Below are 14179 nucleotides of genomic sequence, written 5' to 3'. Positions count from 1 at the left end.
AAACAAACATTAAGTTAAATAAAATTTAGTTTATGATTTTTGAAATAATAATTTAGACCGTTATCTCCTAAAATTCCCTTTGGAAAAATACAGAAGTTTACAAATACCTAGGGTACGGAGAAAAGGGCATTTTCTGATGGTGGATGACCCTTTTTTGGAGAGCAACAGAGCAACTATTTTCAAAGTGTAAAATGCTCATCCCCTTTGACCCAGAAATACTCCAAAGTGCTTGTTAAAGATGTGTATACCAGAAAGTGAGTTGAAAAATCTTTTCTAGTAGTTTCTGCTTTATAACAAAGTCAATCAGCTATACATATATATATATCCCCATACTACTTCCCTCTTAAAAAATTAGACACAACCTAATTGAACATCAATAAAGTATTACTTAAATAAATTTCAGTATATCCAGATTATTATGCACCTACTAATGGGAATGACTTTCCCACTAGCTTTCCATCTGGTCTCCCACCTTTATCCCTGTGCCCTATAGGGTATTCTTAACAGAGCAGCCAAAGGAATCCTTTTTAAAATGTACGTCACATAACTGGATTACTTTGCTTACAAATCCTCCAACATTTCCCAACTCACTGAGAGAAGCAGCACAAGTTAGTACAGGGTCTAAAAGTCCCTACACAACCTGCCTTCCATCTCCTTTCATCTCTGAGCTCACCTCCTAATATTCTCCCCCTGAGTTACTCTGTCCCAGCACCCAGGCTCCTTGATATTCTTTAAACACACCAAGCACTTAAGATTTGTTGTACTTACTGTTGTCTCTGCCTGAAACACTGTTCCTTCACACGTCCATGTGGTTTTCCCCCTTAACTCCTTTAATCTTCATTCAAATCTTTGTTCAATTGCCACATTCTCAGTGTGGCCTTCCTTCACCACTCTACTTAAAAATTCACCTCTTCCCTGCCTTTCTGTATAGTACTCATCACCTTTAAACACTATTTTATTGTACACCTCCCCCTATTAGACTGTAAACTCCAGAAGGGCAGGAATTTTTGTCTGTTTAATTCCTTACAGTACATAAAATGCCTTAAATAGGCATTCAATAAAAATCAGTTGAAAGAATAAATACGTTATATTAAACAAATACATAGAAATATGTATGTTTATGTGTAGATCTGTACATCAAAAAATTCTTAAGGATTTGAGGGGAAGGACTTGTACTTTTTTCCTTACACACAACTATGTTTTAACTTTCTTTGCAGTAGGTATTTATAACCTTTAGAAAAAATTACAAGATATCCTCTACGAATCTGTAATATAAAATATATTACTTTCAACTATAGCTTTTTATAAAACCAAGGTGTAAATGACGAGTTAACAAAACTCTTTTCCCTTCTACTGAGAATTTCATCTTTTAACCATCTAGCTCTGTTCCCCAGGAAACCTGACAAAGATGAAGTGCCACTGTGTTATGAGGTAGCATTGCGTATGGTAAAAATGACCTGAAATCAGTAAACTGCATCTGAACTAGGGGAAATTATAAATACCTGACTCCAGAATTTTGGCCTTCCTTGAGTACACTGACTTTTTGAACTTGGCATGTCCTTTGGAGAAATTCCAGCAAGAGATAAGGTTTCCTATAGGGCATGGGGCTTCTAAGCCAGGGCAGATCCTGCATCCCCCTGATGAAAGTCTGCTTTCTTTGCAACTGAGCAGTCACTAGAGGAGGGAGGGGATTTTAAGCGCCCAATGACTCTGTGGACTGCTGCAAAGACTGCTGAGTACTCCTCCCACTAAGAGGAACAGCGTCTTGTCGGCAAACTGGATTTTCTGTCCTATATCCTTCTAAGTGAATCTGATGCCAAGAGTGGCTTATGATAGTTTCGTGACTTAGTCTTGTCTTTAGTCGAACATAAGATGATGATCCCTTGGTGATATCTCGGACTGCCATTATAAGTGGGTTACACTCTCAGACGCTTGATTCAATTTGGCCGACACCATGAGATTAAAAGGGATGGGGAAAGAAATGCCAACAAGACATTGATGCCTAAGAGGGAGCTGGGGGAGGCTGGTCTAACAGTGAAAGCTCTGCAGCTTGTGATAGGGGATAAAATTGGATCTTAGCATAAGCTGGACTGGCAGGAATGAGGGGTACAGACCAAACCAAACACATACTTGGCTGAGAAAACGTGAATTAGACAAACAATGGTAATCCAACATCTTAAGACCCTGTCACTAATGTTCTGGTATTTTAATTCTGGCCATCAATTTTGGGAAATGCTAGCCTTCATTAGGAGATTTACCCAGACATTTTATAAAATTGCAGGAAAATCATGGGCTATCTTTTAAAGGAAGCAAAAAGGAAGGTTCTTCAGTAACTAACTTGTTACACTCCAATGAATATGTCAAAAACATCAAGTTACTAAATGGTCATAATTACAAAGAAGCAGCTGCAGTTGTGCTTCTGACCAGTTATTAATCAATAACTATCTAGTTTCCATTAGAGTTTAAGTCAAACTTGCACCTTTATCCAAATCTCAACTCAGTTAAATTTGAGGACACATGGCTAACATGTATAAAATATTTAGCTTTACCGTCAACTACGTCTTTTGCATAAAATTCTGTAACCTCTTGGAAAGCGTGGCTGTATTCAAAACACATGCTATCCATCCTTTCTACTCGAATTCTGTCATCCCGCACGCTGAAAGAAAAAAATGCAAAATTAAAAAACAATTATCCACAATCTTGCACTATCTGTATTTAGGCCTTGACCTGACCAAAATAAATAAGACTCATTCCTTATTCTCTCCCAAGTTGAAAAAAAAGAGACAAAGAGCTAAGGTTTCCCTGTCAAAAGGCTGCATTTCATAAAATATTATTACTTTTACTACTGGTATTTTATATCACCTAGCACACTGTGAGTACTTTATATATATTGTTATTAAGAACTCATTAAAATTAAGGTCAGTTACCTTAATAAACACAAAAGGGAGAAAAATGGAAAAGCATCAATTTAATTGCATCAATTGTTTAAATCCACTAGAAACAGAATACATCATTAATTTCTTTGAAGTGGCATCTTTGGTTGGCACTATGCTAATAAGTCCATTTCTTCTACCACAGCCTCCAGTCAAATACAGTAAATTCCCCTTAAGTCAACTCTCACTCTTTCTATAAGTGGTTCTACACTTCTAAAAAAATATGCATATATGTGTGTGTGTATATACATAAATGATCATGTAAGTACATAAACAAAATCATCAAATCATCATCCACGCTAGTAGTGCATTGTCTTTTCCATTTTCTAGTTTGCTTGACTCCCCATTCCCCTCCGCTCCCCTCCTCTCCTTTCCTAATCACCTCACTCCCAACCCCTGTTAACAGCCTAGGAGGAATCCTTCCTCATTTTTTTTCATGTTCATATGGTCATACGTAAGTTTGTCATATACACCTACTCATGCATGCATTGTTTTATAAAAAGGGGATGACTTTATACAAACTTCCCTGCATCTTCTTTTCTTCACTAAATAATAACTCTTGGAAATCCCTCCATATAAAGTGACCTAGCTACAACTCATTCTTTTTAATGGCTGAAAAATATTTGATAGTATGTAAAAGCCATAATTTATTCCACCATTTCGTTACTATTGGACATTCACTTGATGTTAACATGTTGCCACATGTTGCTTTAGAATATTTTTATCTAAAAATAAAAATTACAGATACAGGTGTATCCTGCACACGTCCCTCTTCAGTCATATTCATCTACCATCTTCAGAAGAAAACACTACCTTCAATTTGGTGTATATTAGCACCATGTATGTTTTTATACTTCACAATATATTTTAGCATCTTTACACAATACACTGTATCATTTCATGTTTTAAATTTCATATAAGCAGTACTTTATTACACCTATCCTTCTACAACTTGCTTTCGCACTCAGAATTATATTTCTAAGATTTATACATGAAGATGGACATTTTTTTTTAACATCTTTATTGGAGTATAATTGCTTTACAATGTTGTTAGTTTCTGCTGTATAACAAAGTTAATCAGCTATACATATACATATATCCCCATATCCCCTCCCTCTTGCACCTCCCTCCCACCCTCCCTATCCCACCCCTCTAGGTGGTCACAAAGCACCGAGCTGACCTCCCTGTGCTATGCGGCTGCTTCCCACTAGCTATCTATTTTACGTTTGGTAGTGTATATATGTCCATGCCAGTCTCTCACTTCGTCCCAGCTTACCCTTCCCCCTCCCTGTGTCCTCAAGTCCATTCTCTACGTTTGCATCTTTATTCCTGTCCTGCCCCTAGGTTCTTCAGAACCTTTTTTTTTTTAGATTCCATATATATGTGTTAGCATACGGTATTTGTTTTTCTCTTTCTGACTTACTTCACTCTGTATGACAGTGTCTAGGTCCATCCACCTCACTACAAATAGCTCAATTTCGTTTCTTCGTATCTGTTTTTAAATGTTCAATTATTTCTTATTTTTGAGTAAATTTTTAAGATTTGCTTTTCAAATTTAATTCACCTGAATTTATTTTGGGGGATGGTGTGAAGTTAGAAATACACTTTTATTTTCCATACGATTATCAATTAAGGATCAAGCATCATTATAAAACATTCCATCTTTTCCTACTAATTTAGAATGCTGCCTCCACATTTCTGTATACATTGTGACTCTGTTTCTGCCTTCTATCCTATTCCACTGATCTTTTTGTCTATCTCTGTATCAGGACCACAGTACTGTAATTTCCATGGTTTGGTATCAGTATCTGTGGCAAGGACCCTACCTTGCTTTTCAAGATTGTCTTGGCTATTCTTGGGCTTTTGAATTTCTTTAGAAATTTTAGGTTCATTTTGTCAAGTTTCACAAAAACCTTATTGGGCTTTTGACTGGATTTACAATGAATTAATTTAGAGAGAAATGATATCTTAACAAATGAAGATATCCTATTGTTAAAGATGGCATAATATCTCTATTCATGTCTTTTATATCTAACAATAATGTTCTGTAATTTTCTCCATGTTATATATATCTTTGGTTGTGCTCACTCTTAGATATATTATAGATTAATACTACTGTGAAGGGAATCTTTTCTTCTATTACATTGACTAAAAGCTTATCACTGGTGTACATGAACCTAAATTTTTATATGTAGCAACCATGCTAAACACTTTTTTCCTGTATTGTCTATGTGTGAATTAATATCATCTTCAAGAAGAAAATTTCTATTTTTCATTTCTTTTTCCTGTCTCGCTACACTACTGGCTAAGACCTTCAGGGCTGCGTTGAACAAAGGTAAGGCTAACAGCCATCCTTTGCTTTCTTACTGATACTAATCGGAATGCTTCCAAAGTTTCGACTCTTAAATATGATTTTTACTAATGGGTTTTGGAATAAATGACTTATTAGCCTGAAGTTTGGTAAGTTTCCCAGTTTTTGCAAAAATAAAAAAAATTAGTCATAAAGGATTACTGAATCTTAGCTAATGCTCTTTCTATAGGTATTAAAATAATCACATTGTTTCCGCTCACTTAATCTGGTAAGATATTATTCATATTTTCTGATGCTGAATGATCTTTGCATTCCTGGAATATATTATACTTGTCATGATGTTCTGCGTTGCTTAAATAAAGTTATAAATTTGATTTCTTAGTGTTTTTCTTTTCCCCCAGAAAATCTGTGCCAGCATACCTAGCTCCAAAGGCTTTTTCTGTTCTACTGAAAGACCAGACAGGCATAAGCTGCTTCAGGAAGAAATCGAAGAGGGAGGATTTTCTCCCATCTGTAGTGCTGAAGAGGATTTTTCCACCTTAATCCAATGGAGAGAGTATCAGACTAACTATTGCAAATCTCGTATCAATTTTTATCTTCCTGTAGACACCCTTAATACCTGGATTTTTAGAATCCTACTGCAAAGCTATTTAGTAACTCAAAAAGCAATGAATGACCTTAGGTGAGTTCCACAATGCTTTTGTACAAGTTCCTAGAGTGAACACACGAGGCAGCTGGTAACTCAATTACTGTTCTAATATTTTGTTTGAGAAGCAGATAAGGATTTAGAAACACATTAAATTTGATAAAAATGGACTTGTCAGTTACCCTTGAGGCTTTCATGGAAGCATTACAAGTGTGTTAAATTCAACATTCTGCAATCTGTATATAAAATACCCTCATGCAAATTTTTTTCCACAGACTGATTGGAGTTATATGTGAAATCTCTTATCTGTGTTTCCCTAGATTTCTTTATGGTAAAATCAAATCACTGTATCTTTGAAACAAAAGTCTACTTGAAACACTGTATACATAGACAGTAATATCCAACCAGAATTTTGTCAAACTAGATTTTAGTAAAATTTCTATATTCAACAGAGAACTGTCAATCTTGGTTTCCTCAAACTGTAGCCTGTGAAATACCTGCATCAGAATCACCTGCAACACACATTAAAAGCACAGATGCCACACCCTGAATGTGTTCCATCTGAATTCAGCAAGAAGCTGGAGGAGAGGGGGTATTTTCATTTTCAACAGGGTTTTCGGGGTGACTCACAGGCAAACTGAAAACACTCATCTACACGAACAATACTGGCAGCCATTCTAGGACTAGAGTACAAAGTGGAAATATAAATCTTCTCCAAAGACAGTCTATGTTTTTAGCTGCTCTATTAGAGGTGAGCAGTAAATATCTTTTCACCAAAAAATTAAGGAAGTCAACGATGGTCCCATAATTGACCAAGGACTTAAAAACTTATAAAAAAAACACCTTCCCACCCTCTACAGAGGCTGTTTGTGACCAGAGGCTGAAGCCTTCTGAACAGAAAAGAGGCTGAACAGAGGCTATGCTCCTGGCTCCGTGGGCCTGGGGTGGCAACTGCCCTTCTGCACTGGATGGGAGGACTAATGTCAGCATGTGAGTCTCAGTCACTACATGGGGTGTGCAAAGCTGGACTGTTTTAAGATTTCTAATTTTATTTTATTTTTTTAAACATATATTTATTATTTATTTTTGGCAGCATTGGGTCTTAGTTGTGGCACGCGGGACCTTCGTTGAGGCATGTGGGATCTTTCATTGCAGCGTGCGGGCTTCTCTCTAGCTGTGGCAGCAGGTTTTCTCTTCTCTAGTTGTGGCACGCGGGCTCCAGAGCATGTGGCCTCTGTAGTTTGTGGCACGTGGGCTCTCTAGTTGAGGCACACGAGCTCAGTAGTCATGGCACTCGGGCTTAGCTGCCCTGCAGCGTGTGGGATCTTAGTTCCCTGACCAGGGATCGAACCCATGTCCCCTGCATTGTAAGGTGGATTCTTTAGCACTGGACCACCAGGGAAGTCCCAAGATTTCTAATTTTAAAAAATCCTTTTCATATGTTACATGCCTCTGTGTTGCCAAATACATTGTTTTTGAAAAATTAAGTGGCAATAAAACTCTCAACAAGTGTGGAACCTACACTAAAAAAAGGGGGAAATTTAGACCCAGTAATGTCAACTTGGACATAAAATTGGTGATTCTCTGGTGCTGAGTAGCAAACTACCTACAAAGATTTTGTTAATGTTTAATTGTGACCAAATGTCAACTTACCAATTTATGATCTATGCTGACTTTTGAAACTATAATTTTTATAGATGAAAAGAGCCTTGCTAAAGGCTGACAATCTACTCTAGGAAAACCCAAGGCCTCTTCTGACAGTGTATTTATTGATAATAATAATACAGATTGAGTTTCAAGCTTGCTGAGTGATTAATTCTTTCCTCTGAGGAAAAAATGTAATAGAGATCGAGATTGAATAAAACAGACTATGTAACATAGTTACAATGCCTCTATATTAGAATTAGGATGAAATTCATTAATTTATTACTTCTTATAATAGGGAACCGTCACTTTCTTAGAAGACTGAGGGCATTATGTCAAATTATAAAGACAACCACTAGAATGAAAATATCAGAATAACCCCAGAAGAACAGCAAGGAAAACAGACCACATAGTGGAAGATTCTTTAAGATATAAAAATAGAAAACTAAATATGGACAAACTAATATCAAATATATCTACCATAATGACAAATGTAAATGGACTAAACTCACTTATTTAAAGAAAATTAACCTCGGATTGGATTACAAAAGAAGAAAAACTGGGACTTCCCTGGTGGCACCGTGGTTAAGAATCTGCCTGCCAATGCAGGGGACACAGGTTCAAGCCCTGGTCCGGGAAGATCCCACATACCGCGGAGCAACTAAGCTCGTGCACCACAAATACTGAACCTGCACTCTGGAGCCCACGAGCCACAACTACTGAAGCCCGCGCGCCCAGAGCCCATGCTCCGCAACAAGAGAAGCCACCACAATGAGAAGCCCGTGCACCACAATGAAGAGTAGCCCCTAATGCTGAATACTAGTGGTCATAGTAACTATTCTTGTTATTCTTCTGACTTTTTTAGGTCTATTATTAGTGCTTGCTATTGTTTCAGTTGTATAATCTTACACAGTATAGAAGTTTCCTGAAGCATTGTTGTAATTTTTGGTGTTGTCTTGTAATTAATAATGGATGAATGGATGTTGAATTTTATCAAAATACTTTTCACATCTGTCTAGATGATCATATATTTTTCTCCTCTACCTTACTAATGTGATGGGTTATATTATTAGATTTCTTTATGTTGAACTGTTTTTATATTCTTCAGCTAAGGCATCACACTATCTTGTATTTACCCTTTTTATTATACTGATGGATTCTGTTTGCTAACATTTAATTTTGGAGATCGATTATATGATTTACACCTTAAAAAAAAAAAAGAGTAGCCCCTCCTCGTTGCAACTAGTGAAAGCCCACACAGCAACGAAGACACAACGCATCCATAAATAAATAAATAAATAAATTTATTAAAAAAAGAATAAGAAAAACTTTCTACACTACCAATAGGAGCAAAACTTAAGTAATTCAGAAAGGTTAGAAAGAAAAGGTTGGCTGGAAAAAAATTGCCCAGATGAATATATTAGGCTAGTGCAAATAAAAAGAAAGCATGGGACAAGATTTTCTTATCAGGCAAGATAAAATTCAGGACAAAAAGCATTATAACAAGACAAAGAGAGGTACTTAATGATAAAAAGGACAAGATGGAAGAAAAGCTTTTCACCCCATATCCTTACAAGAGTTTTAGATTTTTGAACCATTGGAATATACCACTTATTCAAAAAATAAAATTGTTTCTTAAGAAGAGAGAAAGAGGGCTTCCCTGGTGGCGCAGTGGTTGAGAATCTGCCTGCCAATGCAGGGGACACGGGTTCGAGCCCTGGTCTGGGAAGATCCCACATGCCGCGGAGCAACTAGGTCCGTGAGCCACAATTACTGAGCCTGCGCGTCTGGAGCCTGTGCTCCGCAACAAGAGAGGCCGCGATAGTGAGAGGCCCGCGCACCGCGATGAGGAGTGGCCCCCACTTGCCACAACTAGAGAAAGCCCTCGCACAGAAATGAAGACCCAACACAGCCATAAATTAATTAATTAATTAATTAAAAAAAAAAAAAAAGAACAGAGAAAGAAAAAGCAAAGAGTGGATTACAGGATTTACACAGGAGCTTCCAGGAGAAGATGTTTGTCCACTTCCCTGGACTTAAACCTGGGAGGCTAGGAGTCCGGGAAACGGAATGGCTGCAACCTTCCTGCTACCTTGTGGAACATAAGAGGGCAAACGCCAGAGGGAGAGACAAAGGAGAAGAGCCCCTAAATCCATCCATGCCCAATTCCAGCCTACCTTCAAGCTTTTCACTTACATGAGCCAGTATGTTCATTTTTAACTTTTAAAAATTCAATAAGAACTCACTATAAAGTATACAGTTTTCAAAAAGCAAAAAAGGAGAGAAGGAAGTGGACACAATCACACAGACAGCATCTTAGAAAGATGGCAACCTCTACTGTTGGCCAGATGGGCAGTAGTGAACTGAGGTGAGAAAGACCCAGTTTGATTTCAGCTGGTGAGCCTGCTTCAGACCAAACCAAGAGGGAGACAGAGTACAAGTCAGAGACTGTAGAGACCAGGAAGCCCCCGGCCACCACTACACACACAGTTTCCCACCAAGCAGAGATAAAGGGACCTTAGACAAGTTACCATTGGGGGCTAGAAATTAAAAGCACATTTAGGGCAAGCCCCCGCAGGGTTAGAAAGACCCGAAGTAAGGAAACGCTAGGACCTAGCCCCAGAGGACAGGCCTGTTGGGGAGCCAGAAGAAGAACTGAGAATCTCCTCACTCACTATGCAAACTCCATGGGGCCTCAGACAGAGGAGGCCTAAGGCCCAGGAAGTAACCAAGGCCTGCACGAATGGCAGCTGTGCCTGCTGTTCAAAAGACTAAGACAGGAGGTCTTATCTTATCTTAGCTTATCTTAAGGCAAGAAGTCTACACTAGGTAAACTCATGTCTTTCTAAAATTTTCTCTAGCTTTTGATTTTACTTTTTCTTTTATAGTAGTTGTTACTTTAAGAAAAAAAAAAAAAAAGGTAACACTCCAACAAAAAATTGCTCATCTGTCTGGAAATTGCTAACCTGACAGGGAAGTATTTCTATCTGCAATGAGGTCAGGAAAACTAAAAGGATTAGAGCGCTCAAACTTGGGGAACCAGGGGGAAGAGAAAAACGAAGGGGGAGGGAATGGAGGCAGAAAGCCCAAGGGCCTAGAGAAGGCATCATTTCTGCCTATAGTCATAACCTCCCAGCTCTTCTTCCCTGACCCTGGAAATCTTCTCTAAGGATGAACTCCCTTGGAACAATACTTTAAAACCTCCATCCTTTTCTTAATCTTTCAGTCCATCCCAATCCTGGGTCTTTTTGCCACCCATCTCCACATACCATACCCCCAGCCCTGTGCACATATTCTTACTTAACAAGCCAGCCAAGACTCACCTCCTCTAAGACGCTTTCCCAGAAGAATAACCACATGCTAGGATGGCCTGTGCTTTCTACTGAACATGTGGGACTGCAGTTTGTAAAGTAATACCTTCAGAAATAAAGCTACTTTGTTTGAAGCACACATGCTTTTTGTCAGGAACTTTACTGCCAGAGATAGAAATACAAACTGTAATATGCATTATAAAGGAATGAAAGTTTCATGGAATATTAACCAAAATAATGTCAACTGTGCTATAAAACATTACTCCTTTTGAAGTCCAGAAGCAGAGGTGAAAGAAGGGAATGGTTGCTTCTTTGTGTGTTTTTACTGAGAAGCCGTATAATGGAGTGGTTCAGAGCCTATGCTTCAGAGCCAGGAAGTCTGGATCAAATCCCAGTTCTGCCACTTAGTAGTTGGATAACCCCAGACTTAACAGCTCTCTGCCTCAGTTTCCTGGAAATCTGTATTAAAAGAATAGTAGCTCCCTCACAGGGGGTTTGTGAAGATTAAATCAGTCAATAAATATTATAAAGCCCCTAGAATAGCGTCTAATACATAGTGTTAGCTATTGCTATTATTATTAACATTATTACTGCTACTTAACAATGAAAGATAGGAATAGTCAGTCACGTGCTCAAAGGAAAAGGGGAAAAAAGGGAGAGCGCTTTAGAATAGATGAAAGTGAGCAGGACAGGCACAAAGGAAAGAACACGTCAGCGATGAAAAATATTCTCAGTAGATACCAAGATGTGTCTCTAACGGTACCTTTTTCAGTCCAGGGGAGCACAGGATGAAGATGAGGAAAAGCTAATGTGGGATTTCAGAACCCACTACCCCTCCCCAAAATAGCACCTCACCTACTTCTGATGCTTGAAACGCCTTTAAATAGACACAAAGAATTTTCATTTCACAGGCAGAAACAAAAGAAGTCACTCAAAGGTCACTTAAATAGCAGTCTTCAAAGATGACAAAAGATACTGGTTAATTTTAAAGTTTAACTTTAGAAAAATTAACAAAAGTTGCTAAACTCTAAAACCAATTACCTAGACATGTACACACTACTATATATAAAATAGATAACTAATAAGGACCTACTGTATAGCACAGGGAATACTACTCAATACTCTGTAATGACCCATATGGGAAAAGAATCTATGCGTTGGCCAAAAAGTTCCTTCAGTTTTTAAGTAAAAATAAAAGACATTTTTCATTTTCACCAAGAACTTCATTGAACAACGTATTCACCGTTTTGTTCCACTAACTTCTGCCATTTTTCAGGCAACTGCATAATTCCATCTTCCCAAAACTTTTTATCTTTTTGAGCAAAGAACTGTTCTGGGAGCCTTTTATAGTCTTCCAGGGAATTGAAATTTTTTTCCACTAAGAGAATTTTGTAAAGACCGAAATAAATGGAAATCTGAAGGTGCAATGTCTGGTGAATACAGAAGATGAATCAGAACTTTCCAGCCAGTCTGTAACAGTTTTTGCCTGGTCATCAAAGAAACATGTGGTCATGCGTTATCCTGATGGAAGATTATGCGTTTTCTGTTGACTAACTCTGGTCACTTTTCATAGAGTGCTGCTTTCAGTTGGTCTAATTGGGAGCAGTACTTGTTGGAATTAATAGTTTGGTTTTCCGGAAGGAGCTCATAATAGAGGACTCCCTTCCAATCCCACGATATACACAATACATCACCTTCTTTGGATGAAGACCGGCCTTTGGTGTGGTTGGTGGTGGTTCATTTCACTTGCCCCACGATCTCTTCCGTTCCACATTATTGTACAGTATCCACTTTTCATCGCCCATCACAATTTGTTTTAAAAACAGAACGTTTTCATTACGTTTAAGTGGAGAATCGCATGTAGAAATACGGTCAAGAAGGTTTATTTCGCTTAACTTATGTGGAACCCAAACATCAAAGCGATTAACATAACCAAGCTGGTGCAAATGATTTTCAATGCTTGATTTGGATATTTTGATTATGTCGGCTATCTGCCGTGTGCTGTAACATTGACTGTTCTCAATTAATGTCTCGATTTGATCGTCATCAACTTCAACTGGTCTACCCAACCGTGGAGCATCGTCCAGCGAGAAATCATCAGCACGAAACTTCGCAAACCACTTTTGACACATTCAATCAGTCACAGTACCAAAAACTCAAATGTTCAGCAAGTGAATGGATAAACAAGTTCTGTAGCAATTCTACTGAACAATAAAAAGGAACAAACTACCCATACACTCAAAGCATGGGTGAATTTCACAGGCATCATGCTGAAAGGGGCTGGACATGAAAGAGTACATACTGTAATGATTCCATCTATGTGAAATTCTGTAACAGTCGAATCAGATCAGTATTTGTTTGGAGTAGGAGGTGGACATGGGGAGAAAAATGACTGCAAAGAGGCACAGGGAACTTTCTGGGAAGATGGAAATGTTCTACATCTTAATTGGAGTGGTGGTTATATTGATGTATATATTTATCAAAATTGATTTGACTCATATACTTAAAATGTGTAAATTGTATTGCATGTAAATTATACTTAAGGTTGACTAAAAATTAAAGCTTTATATATTTGCCATATATAATTTATAGCTGAAAATTTTCTATTACAAAATCTGAATATTTTGGTACAGATGAACCAGTTTGCAAGGCAGAAATAGAGACACAGATGTAGAGGACAAACGTATGGACACCAAGGGGGGAAGTGGGGGGTTGGGGTGGTGGTGGGATTAATTGGGTGGTGGTGGGATGAACTGGGCGATTGGGATTGACATGTATACACTGATGTGTATAAAACTGATGACTAATAAGAACCTGCTATATAAAAAATAAAATAAAATTCAAAAAAAAAATCTGAACATTTAGACCAACAAATTCCTGTGCCAGTGTGTATTTCAAATACATTTTTGGAATAAGATTCTAATTCAAGTATTTATTCAGCAAAAAGCAATGGTGCAGAGAAGTATCTCAATTTGAAGAAAAACATTTAACTTAAAAAGTACATTCCATATTTACATGCTTTGAGATGATCATAGTTTAAATGTCATCCACTATTTCATATACACACAATCATCCTAACACGAAGCAAATTTTTACAAAATAATTTACGCTTCCTGTGGTTCAAAGACATTTCTGTTAATCACAAAAATCACAGAATCATTACCTGACATTATATGCCCTCGAGAAAAAGCAAAAGAAATCCTACTTTTCTGAGAACTTTAGAGTCTTATATAATCCTGAAGAGAATGATCAGCATTAAAACATTCTCAGCTTAGTGGAAATTCATCTCAAACATTTTTTTCATGCATGATTAAAAGCATTCTCTCAGTGACAG

The 14179-nt window shown here is 37.7% G+C and overlaps 1 protein-coding gene across 1 annotated transcript in view; it reads right to left on the bottom strand.

The window, feature by feature from the left end:
* MSH3 (mutS homolog 3) overlaps positions 1 to 14179 on the bottom strand; it is a 182291-nt gene that overhangs the window by 124500 nt on the left and 43612 nt on the right. The window contains 1 exon segment of the mRNA XM_082375445.1: positions 2550 to 2656. Within this exon segment, the coding sequence (XP_082231571.1) occupies positions 2550 to 2656 (107 nt within the window).

Source organism: Balaenoptera borealis (genome assembly GCF_965194805.1).
Source record: "Balaenoptera borealis genome assembly, chromosome: 2".
In the NCBI taxonomy this organism is placed as follows: domain Eukaryota; kingdom Metazoa; phylum Chordata; class Mammalia; order Artiodactyla; family Balaenopteridae; genus Balaenoptera; species Balaenoptera borealis.
This window is presented reverse-complemented; position numbering and strand designations above follow the sequence as displayed.